Consider the following 11,242-nt stretch of genomic DNA (forward strand, 5'->3'; position numbering starts at 1 on the left):
AACAAAGTGAAGGCCCTCAACCTCATGAACAAGACCAAGGGCAAGATCATACTCAAGACGGTGTTGACACACCAAGTGATACCCAAGGTCAAGTTCTCTCCCCCGAGCAAGTTCAAGATCAAGAACAAGTTCATGACGGCGCTCAAGATGATCAAGTAACCGCTCCTCAACTCTCCACCGAGGAGGAATTAGAGCGTCGTGCCGCCAAGGTTGCTTCCAAGCTCTCCACCAAGGATCATCTCATGACGAATGTGCTTGGAAGCTTAAGAAAGGGGGGTAAGCACTCGTAGACAATTAGCAAATTATTGTGAGCATCACGCGTTTGTCTCTTGTGTGGAACCCCACAAGGTCTATGAGGCGCTAGAAGATCCGGATTGGCTCAATGCCATGCACGAAGAACTCAACAACTTCGAGCGCAACAAAGTGTGGAGATTCGTGCCAAGGCCAATGGGGAACCACAATGTCATTGGAACCAAGTGGATATTCAAGAACAAGCAAGATGCACATGGGATTATCATTCGCAACAAGGCTCGTTTCGTAGCACAAGGCTACTCCCAAGTCGAGGGTATCGACTACGGTGAAACCTTTGCTCCCGTTGCTCGTCTTGAATCCATTCGCATGTTGATTGCATATACTTCTCATCATAACTTTAAGTTACAACAAATGGATGTGAAGAGTGCTTTTCTTAATGGTCCCATCAATGAATTGGTTTACGTCAAGCAACCCCCCGGGTTCGAGGATCCCTACTTTCCTGATCATGTGTATCAACTCGATAAGGCACTCTATGGCCTTAAACAAGCCCCGCGTGCGTGGTATGACCACCTTACCGAGTTGTTACAAGACCGTGGTTTTGAAGTTGGGCTAATCGACCCCACTCTTTTTACTAAGAAGGTCAAAGGGGAGTTGTTTGTGTGCCAATTATATGTTGATGATATTATCTTTGGTTCTCCTAACAAAGCTTTCAATGAGGAATTTGCCGCTCTCATGACCTCAAAGTTCGAGATGTCCTCCATGGGAGAGTTGAAGTTCTTTCTAGGGTTCGAAGTGAAGCAAAGAAGAGAAGGAACCTTCATCAATCAATCCAAATACACTCAAGACATGCTCAAGAGATTCAAGCTAAGTGACATCAAGCCGGCCTCTACTCCAATGCCCACCAAGTGCCAACTCGACTTAGATCCCAATGGTAAAGTGGTGGATCAAAAGGTATATCGTTCCATGATTGGATCCTTGCTTTACCTTTGTGCATCTAGATCGGACATCATGTTGAGTGTGGGAATTTGTGCACGATTTCAAGCCGCACCTAAGGAAAGTCACTTTGTGGCGGTCAAATGAATCTTTCGATATTTGGCTCATACCCCAAACTTTGGCTTATGGTACCCAAGAGGATCAAACTTCAAGCTTGTAGGGTACTCAGATTCCGATTGGGCGGGAGACAAAGTGGATAGGAAGTCCACTTCCGGAGGGTGCCAATTCCTTGGTTGCTCTTTGGTAAGTTGGTCTTCCAAAAAGCAAAGTTGTGTGTCTCTCTCGTCCACTGAGGCGGAGTATGTTGCCGCCGGTAGTTGTTGTGCACAACTTCTATGGATGAGGCAAACTTTAAAGGATTACGGTGTCACTTGTGACAAAGTGCCTCTTTGGTGTGACAATGAAAGTGCCATCAAGATTTCTCTCAACCCAGTGCAACACTTCAAGACAAAGCATATTGAGATTCGGTATCACTTCATCCGGGATCACATTAGGCGAGGAGAGATCGAGCTCAACTATGTCAACACTCATGACAACCTTGCAGATATTTTCACGAAGCCCTTGGATGAAGCAAGATTTCGCGAGTTAAGGCATGAGCTAAATATCATTGATTCGAGCAATGTGGCTTGAACCCGTGCACACCCTACCTCGCTCAATTTGTTGTCTAGTTTAGGTGTAGGCATGGACATAGGGGGAGTGTTGTTCTCTCAATGAACTCTCCCTCCCCCCATTATGCATAAATTGATCAAGTATTTCACTTTAGCCATTGTTGATGGCACTTATGCTTAAAAGATGAGTTTTGGTCATGGGCCCAAGGTTAAAATCTTCGCGGTGCCATACTTTTTGACTCAAACATAGGTGGCCTCGGCCACCGCCCTCTTGTGAAGAGGTGTGTCTTGGTCGTTTGCTGGTGTGTTTGCCGTTTTTGTCGTTTCGTCGAGCTAAAGCCGTGTCTGTTTAGTTGCCGCGGCGTGCTGGGCGGTACTACCACTGGTGGTGCGCGGTACTACCGCTCGTAAGCGGTACTACCGCCCCCAGCACGATACTACCGCTGGGGGACGAGAACAGGGGGTTAAGTCGGGGGCAGGGGGAGGTTTCTTCTCCCCCATACCCATTCACTTCACCCCTCTTTTCTCTTCCTCTCTCCAGCCTCCTCTCGCCGCGGGAGGGCTCCGGCGGATCTCCGTCTCCGGGGCGTCCCTCTCCATTTCCTTTGGTGGAGTCGATCCCCACCTCGTCCTCTTGCCATGGATGCCGGTATTGCCCCCGTTCCTTCTTTGGTTTTGTCTCTTTTTCAGTTCTTGTTTCTTAGGGGCAATGGTGGTTGCATCTCTAGATTTTTGGCTAAATCTAGGCTTGAGTTGGTTGGAGAAGGCAACTAGACTATCTCGATTAGAGTTTGGTAGGATTATTTTTGAATTTGGTAGGCCGGTAGTGCCGGATCTGACTGCGGTAGTAAGAACCCGTTGTTTCACCGCCTCGTGCTATATGAAATTGTTGTTTCTCCGCCTCAAGCAGTACTACCGCTCCTCTTGGAGCGGTACTACCGCTTGACCTAGAGTAGTACTACCACTCCCTTTGGGGCGGTACTACCGCTTGGGGCGGTACTACCGCGGACAGGTCACGGTACTACCGCTGAATGCCAATTTCCATCATTTTCCTGCCTTACCTTGATCTTTTGTTGAGTTTGTTGGCTTATGCTCGTTCTTTCTGGTTGTTTTGCGTGTTCTTGTGTTTGGCTCCAGGTGATGATCCTTCCGAGCAACAAGGTCGCCGTATCAACCCCGGGCGTGCCACATCAAAACGCTACCGCACCTCAGAGCCAGCCGGTGGTTCCTCGAGCACCCAACCGCCTCCAACAAGTGCATTTGCAAGTGTTCCTCCACCTCCTCAGCAATCGAAGCAAGCCGCCAACAAGCCAAAAGGGAAGATTGTGACTGAGATGACCAACAAGGAGTTTTGAGAGAAGCGTCGCCGCAACCCCTATGCGGTGGACCAAGAACCCACTTCGGTCAACCGCCCGTTATGGAACCGTTTTCAGTTTGCCATCTACTTTGATGTGATCAAGGCCAAGAAGAATCTTTTTGTTGATGTTCGCTCCATTGACACTGATGTTATGGAGAAGGACCCGGAGTACTTTGGCGAAGCTCTTCAGATGTGCACTCAGCTGAACATTCTCAGGATCATGCAATTCAACAAGGATTTCGATGCGGATTTGGTGGCTCAATTCTATGCCACCGTCCATCTTGGGACAGATGTCGACAGGACTCTGACATGGATGACCAATGGCAAGCTGCTTTCTGTCAAGTGGAAGGCTTTCATGGAGTTACTTGATGTGGTGGATACCGGGCTTGAGACTCCTGTCGGTTTCCGTCCTCACCGCAATGCTACATCCACCCACAAGCAAGCCCTTTGGCCCTACTGCACTGTGAAGGTTCACCCAGTAACTGAGAAGAAGACCTATGAGCTGTCTCCGTATCTGGACATTCTTCATCGCATATTCCGTGAGACTCTCTTCCCTCGGATCGGGAATCTGGATATGGTACACTCTTACCTCGTGGACATGCTCCTTTTCTGTCAGCATGAGAAGGAAGCAAGCACTGGAGAGAGCCTGGATATCTCTCATGTCATGTGGTCTGAACTTCTATCTGCCGTGTCTGAGCGCAAGTGTCCTATCTATGGTCCATTCATCATGAGGCTCATTGAGAGGGCCTGGGCACAGACTTATCCCAGAGTGCTGCTAGAGACTGGAGACTTGGTTTCTCATGAGATCAAGCGTCTGAGGAAGAAGGACAACTGGACAGCGCCTCACACAGGGGGTCCATCTGCTACTGCTGCCACAGGGGGCCCGTCTGCTGCTGCTACTGCCATGGGGACCGAGGGTGAGGCTGCTACTGATGCTCATGAGGAGGACTTTGGGCCCTCTAGTGCAGAACCGTCGTGGGCACAGAAGCTTAAGCGCAAGATAAAGAAGCTTTTCTGCATGGAGTCCCATGGTCAGTACATGACTCATGTGGCGGAGAAGCATGCTAGGACGCGCCACAAGGAGCTCATGCATCAGATGGGAGCAACAGTTGCCAGTGGGTCTGAGGGTCAGATCACTGAAGAGGAGGACTGAATTCATCAGAATTGCCACTGGACCGACTCCGATGCCGAGCAGTTTTCGACCCACGATGAAGATGCAGAGATGTGATGTTCGAGATCTTCCTCCTCCCATCACCTGGAGTCGTAGTGTCACTCTATGCCCTTTTTTGGTGTCTCGCTGCCAAAGGGGGAGAGAGTGTAGGGATCTGCTTCTTGTGTCGTGCTTTGAGTCGTCTTGTGTTTTCTTGTGTGTTCCTTCTTTGGTTTGGTTTGGTGTGAGACCTAAGTTCTAGTCATATGGTGTAAGACATATGCTCCCTATCGCTACCTTATTACTTATGTCATTTCAGAGTACTGTAGTTTATTGTGAGATGCATGCTTGTCCTGTTTACTCACTTCTCTCATATATATTGTGCTTAGTATTGTTAGACTATAAAATATAGGGGGAGTGTTGATCCGAATGTGTGTGTCGTGCCATCTCTAGGTGCACACATTCTGGGGGAGCCCGTCTATATTTTGTAGTTCTTAGTTTTCTTCGTTTCATTTCTTTTCCTTGCGCAAATCCCTAGTTGTCATCAATCCACCAAAAAGGGGGAGATTGTTACGGCATATCTCTCTCAAGGTAGTTTTGGTGATTGATGACAACATGTTTGCGGACTAATCTTGTGCTTTGAATAATTCACAGATTCTCCCCTGGCACGAGACGCCTTCTTCCCCTCGGAGTGTATTTCAAGACGGTGTAGCTCTTTTGTTTTTTTCTCGATGGACTAGTTGCGTAGAGGGCACCGTACTATCAAGAGGGGGTCCGCTGGGGTTTTGCATGGGTGGAATCATCACATACACATCAGCATCTCATCCTCCGAGTTTTTCCTGTCCATTGAAGAGATCTCTCCTCTCTTCCTTGTTCTGTCTGGGTCTAAGCGACAGTACCGCGCACCCAGCGATAGTACCGCTGAGAAGCCACAAGCGGCAGTACCGCTCCGCAGCGGTAGTACCGCCGTGGCTCCACAGCAGTAGTACCGCTGGGGGCCTGGCACCTCCGCCTGGTCCTCAGCTTCTTTGAGAGATCCCTTCTCCCTCTCTCTCTCTCCCTAGCGGTAGTACCGCACTGCCTGCGGTACTACGGCCGAAGGGTCACAAGCGGCAGTACCGCTCCACAGCGGTACTACCGCCCTTGACCCCACTGTCGTAGTACCGTTGGGCAGTCTGGCTCCTACCGCCTCGATTCGAGAGGTCTTTTTCTCGTGTCAGGTTTTGCGGCACTAGTCATGGTTGTAGTGGCGGTAGTACCGTTCCTGGAGCGGTAGTACCGCCCTACCACCGCGGTAGTACCGCAGTTGGATCTGTTCCCTACTAGTCTCCTCAGCGCGGCAGTACCGCTGGCTGGGGCGGCAGTACCGCTGTCCTGGCGGTAGTACCGCCCCCTCTCAGCGGTAGTACCGCCTTGTGCGGGGCTGGTTGGTGGGGGGCAACGGGATTGTTGCCCCCACTATAAAAGGGAGTCCCCTTCTTCCTTCTCACCTACCTCTTCCTCCCCCAAGCTCCATTTATTGCTCAAGCTCCATTAAATAATCCAAGCTTCATTTCCGCCCGATCTATCTCTCTAGCTAATCAAATTTGTTGATTTGCTCGGGAGTGGTTGAGAAGGCTCCGATCTACACTTCCACCAAGGGATTTTCGATTCCCCCACTCATCCCTAGCAGATCTTGTTACTCTTGGGTGTTTGAGCACCCTAGACGGTTGAGGTCACCTCGGAGCCATATTCCATTGTGGTGAAGCTTCGTGGTCTTGTTGTGAGCCTCCGATTAAGTTGTGGAGATTGCCCCAACCTTGTTTGCAAAGGTTCAGTCGCCGCCTTCAAGGGCACCAATAGTGGAATCACGACATCTCGCATTGTGTGAGGGCGTGAGGAGAATACGGTGGCCCTAGTGGCTTCTTGGGGAGCATTGTGCCTCCACATCGCTCCAACGGAGACGTACTTCCCCTCAAAAGGAAGGAACTTCGGTAACACATCCTCGTCTTCACCGGATCCACTCTTGGTTATCTCTTACCTTTACTTGTGCAAGCTCTTTAGTGTTTCTCCCCTTGCTTGCTTGTATGCTTGTTGTTATTGCATCATATAGGTTGCTCATCTAGTTGCACATCTAGACAACCTACTTTGATGCAAACTTTAATTTGGTAAAAAAAGCTAAAAATTGGTAGTTGCCTATTCCTTCTCACCTACCTCTTCCTCCCCCAAGCTCCATTTATTGCTCAAGCTCCATTAAATACTCCAAGCTTCATTTTCGCCCGATCTATCTCTCTAGCTAATCAAATTTGTTGATTTGCTCGGGAGTGGTTGAGAAGGCTCCGATCTACACTTCCACCAAGGGATTTTCGATTCCCCCACTCATCCCTAGCAGATCTTGTTACTCTTGGGTGTTTGAGCACCCTAGACGGTTGAGGTCACCTCGGAGCCATATTCCATTGTGGTGAAGCTTCGTGGTCTTGTTGGGAGCCTCCGATTAAGTTGTGGAGATTGCCCCAACCTTGTTTGCAAAGGTTCAGTCGCCGCCTTCAAGGGCACCAATAGTGGAATCACGACATCTCGCATTGTGTGAGGGCGTGAGGAGAATACGGTGGCCCTAGTGGCTTCTTGGGGAGCATTGTGCCTCCATATCGCTCCAACGGAGACGTACTTCCCCTCAAAAGGAAGGAACTTCGGTAACACATCCTCGTCTTCACCGGATCCACTCTTGGTTATCTCTTACCTTTACTTGTGCAAGCTCTTTAGTGTTTCTCCCCTTGCTTGCTTGTATGCTTGTTGTTATTGCATCATATAGGTTGCTCACCTAGTTGCACATCTAGACAACCTACTTTGATGCAAACTTTAATTTGGTAAAAAAAAGCTAAAAATTGGTAGTTGCCTATTCACCCTCCCCCCCCCCTCTAGTCAACCATATCGATCCTTTCAATAATAAACAAGACAGACCAGCATTGGCGCCAGTGAGAGGCGGAGAAACCCTGGCCGCATGGGAGACGTTGTGAGGAGGAGGAAAACGGTTAGGGTACGCGTACTAAGTTTCGCCTCGAATAACAGATCCCACATCCACCCTTTTATCTTTGTTGCATTTGCACTAGCTGCTTTTTTCATCCACCCTTTTCCCTTTCTTCCTGCAGCACACAACTAGAAGAAGAATAGACCAAGTCACCAAAGACTAAGCAAGATTAGTGGTTAATGTTGGATTTTTTTTGCGAGGGGTTAATGCTGGATATTAGTATCACTAATATATAACTAGCACAAGGGCCCTCACCATGCAAGGCACCATTTGCATTATGCAGTGCCTTGTGTCTCATGCCTGCAACGGGTCCTGCAGCGACGAAGTCGTGTGGTGCATGACTCCCCTATGTTATTATGTACACGTTAACTGCCGAATATGGCTCACATAAATCATCTCCTCCTGTAATCACGATTACGAGTTTAACATGAAATGATCCAGTTTCAAAAGTAGTCTATCACCGGTGTCAAACTTACATACCAAGGATAAGTAAATAGTGTAGCTTTAGCAACAACTTCTCTTTTTAAAAAAAATAAGTAAAGAGTGGTTGTTTAAATTTTATCCGTTGACAGACGAGGCCATTCGTCATTAATGCCTCTATAGTACAATAATTGGCAAACCAATAAAAAGTTAAAATAGATTGCTTAGTCTTCATGCATTGACGTGATGAGAAAAATCTATGAAGCATAGTACGCCTTCTCGTATGATTTTTTTCCTTATGAAAAGAGCACATGCATGCATTGACTGACCGAAAAGACTTGTCGATCATTGATTGATGGATGAAAAAAGTCCATGGATATGTTCTTGGGTAGTACCAACTTTTAATGCCATCTACCTCTTGTGAAGAGAGCACGTGCATGCATGAAGCCAAATCTCCTGCAACATGGTGACATCATCTCATTAATTACTAAATTCAATTTCTAAACTATTTTATTTTTAAAAACCATTAATTCGATCAGTGATCCATTTTCATCGCAGGCTAAGGCGGTGCGCCCCGGCCACGGGCAACGTCAAGAAGCCCTGCCGCTTCCACCCCAGCACCGTCGCACTTTGGCAGATCACCGAGTTGCTCATACCCAAGCCCCCCTTCCAGCGTCTCGTCCGGGAGATCGCCCAGGACTTCAAGGCCGACCTCCGCTTCCAGAGCTCCGCCGTCTCCGCGCTGCAGGAGGCCGCCGAGGCATACCTGGTGGGGCTGTTCGAGGACACCAACCTCTGTGCCATCCATGCCAAGCGCGTCACCATCATTCCCAAGGACATCTTAGCCTTTGTCCAGCGTTGGAAATGTATGCGTGCTAGTGTTTGTTCTTGCCATGACGGATGTGTTGCCTCGTCTGAAAATATCCTAAAAACTGAGAATATCCTAAAAATTCAAAAGTTGTTCGTGACTTACAAAATGGTTTATTGATTCATAAAATGTTCACTGGTTCAAACAATGACCATGCATTTCAAAAAATGTTCATTAAATAAAAAAATGTTCATGAATTATTTAAAAAATTGTTCCACCAATTTCCAAAAATGGTCGCCGATTCTAGAAATGTTCGCCTATTCAAGGACAATGTTTTGGAAAATGTTCAAAAAAAATTAAAATATTTGTGAATAGTACACAATGTTCATGAATTCAATTTTTCCCTGAATGTAGAAAATGTTCATGTTTTCAGATATGTTCAGGAGTTTAAAAAAATGTTTATGATTTTCAAAAATTGTTCACGAATTCACGAAAATGAGAGTGGTAGTGTATCTCGGTGATGCAGGAAAATATGGTCATGGCCATTGGAGATTATGGTTTTTTTTTTCTCCCGTTGCAACGCACGGGCCGTTCTGTAGTAAAACAATAAGGTTAAAATAAGATACCCAGTAGAGGTGATATATCTAGGTTAATTTTATTTGCACACCAAAATAATGAACTCTTATGCTTACCAAATGACAACAAACAAATTTTCTTTATTAGCTGATAAAGTTTCATGTATGTGCCAGGAAAATTAAGCCTTACATGGCATGTCAATCCAAGATTACCAATTCCCTATCCATATACATGGATGCCTTTTTAGAAAACACAATTCATCGTCAATTTTTCTGAAACCAATCGATACATGTTGCTCTTTTCAGAATTCTTTTAAGCATTCAACATGACATGTAGCCATGTAGGTAGCAACGTGAATCGATGTTTTTGCTCCAGATAAAAATGAAGCTTATTATTAACAAAATTAGAAGTCTAGCATATACCAATCAGAATTTATTCATCACGGAATGGTAAATTCTGAGTTACTAAGTTCATGTGGCTTACTTTTTGTTATGAGACATCATCACCCACCGTATGTGATATACTTCATGTTCAATGCGTGCTGGAATAAACCTCCCATGCAAGTGAGCTACATACAAAGTCAGAAGAATTTCATATTAGAATACTCAGTTATCCAAGCCCAGCAAGAAAGAAATGGAAGAATCAGCTCGAAAACAGAGACCAATGCATGCCTATTGCTACATAGAAACCATGGATTTCTACACTGATTTGCCAAAGAAAAAAAATATTTCTGTGGCAACAGGAAGAGAAATTCAGAATACTAGAAATTTATCAAGAGGCGAGTCAATTCCATGCAAAACAGAAGTGGAGAGTAAGTTGAACCTGCAATAGCAAAAGCATTCCCAGTAATAGCAATATGTGACCATTCTGAAACTGGAGGTAGCTAAGATCATTTACAAGTTCGAGAAAAAGATCATATATCTTTTAGATCAGCTTTTGAGGATTTCCTCAATGCCTTGTATCATGTGACACTGTATCGGTTTGGTTGTTTATGCCCTTATCTATAAAGGGGTGAAAGCCTGCTTCGTGATATGGATACAAATATAAGGTTACTACTTAAGTTTGCTCACATCCTTTTTTCAGAGCTTCTAGTGCAGACTACTGGTTGACCGAGTACGTATAGACGTTGTTCCATGCATATTACTCTAAATATTATGTTGTGCACAATGGAACACATAAATCTACTTATTTAGTGATAACAGATTTAGCCTATTATATTTTGACCATTATCAATCTGCACAACTCATTGCCATAAGTATGAAAATCAGAAAAAAGGCACTCTGATGTCATAGCTGAAAACAACTTGTCATATTTTCTATAACTGGCAGCTCTAAAACTGACTCCCTCAAGCGCAAGCCAGCCGACCCGATGCACGCGCCTGTAGCACGCGGGTCGTGCTTCCCCATTGTATCAAGAATAATCCGATAGAGCCCTCATAAGCGTTACCGATATTGCCACTGTTGGGAATTACAGCCACTGCACTTGCGGCAGAGCAATCGTGTTCTCATCCGACGACTCTGGTATTCCCTTCGCTCCATGACAGCAACCTGAACTGCTGTATCATGTGCCTTGAAAAGCATGGTTGCTCTAATCTGTCCCGGACTGGGATGCTGTGAGTCGGTAAATGCAGCACCAACAGCTTGATGCTGCTCGGAGCTTTTCAGGGGAACTTGCCATCTCTGTGCTGCTTTAGTCACCTCGCTGCCCATACTTGATAGCGATTTTTCATTTCTTTTCTATACATCGGTGTACATGTATATTTTTAACGGGAGTGCCAAATTTTGCTTGTGTTAATAGTACAAAATGTAAGTCTTTTTGTTGCTTAAAGTTCCTGTGTGTTTGTGTCTTCGGAGTGTGTGTTAGTCTAATCCTTGTATCAGGCGTTCAGTTTCATAAAGGCGTTCCTGAAGTTTGTCAGGTGGGGTTGTGACAAAGCTGTTGGCATCAAATAGAGAAGACTGTAATCTGTCTATTGAGCATAATCTATAAAAAATATTGGTTTATTTTCTAATGAGCAGACATCTTTCATACTATATAAGTATACTTCAAAGCCAAACGACAAGAATGACCG

At 46.0% G+C, this 11,242-nt stretch overlaps 1 protein-coding gene across 1 annotated transcript; it reads left to right on the forward strand.

The window, feature by feature from the left end:
- The first annotated feature begins 8,224 nt into the window (after positions 1-8,224).
- Positions 8,225-8,775, forward strand: LOC119355101 (histone H3-4-like). Its single transcript, XM_037621888.1, has 2 exons — positions 8,225-8,253; positions 8,346-8,775. The coding sequence occupies exons 1-2, from the start codon at positions 8,225-8,227 to the stop codon at positions 8,773-8,775; spliced, it is 459 nt and encodes a 152-aa protein (XP_037477785.1).
- The last annotated feature ends 2,467 nt before the right edge of the window (positions 8,776-11,242 follow it).

This window comes from Triticum dicoccoides, chromosome 1A, assembly GCF_002162155.2.
Source record: "Triticum dicoccoides isolate Atlit2015 ecotype Zavitan chromosome 1A, WEW_v2.0, whole genome shotgun sequence".
NCBI classification, from domain to species: domain Eukaryota; kingdom Viridiplantae; phylum Streptophyta; class Magnoliopsida; order Poales; family Poaceae; genus Triticum; species Triticum dicoccoides.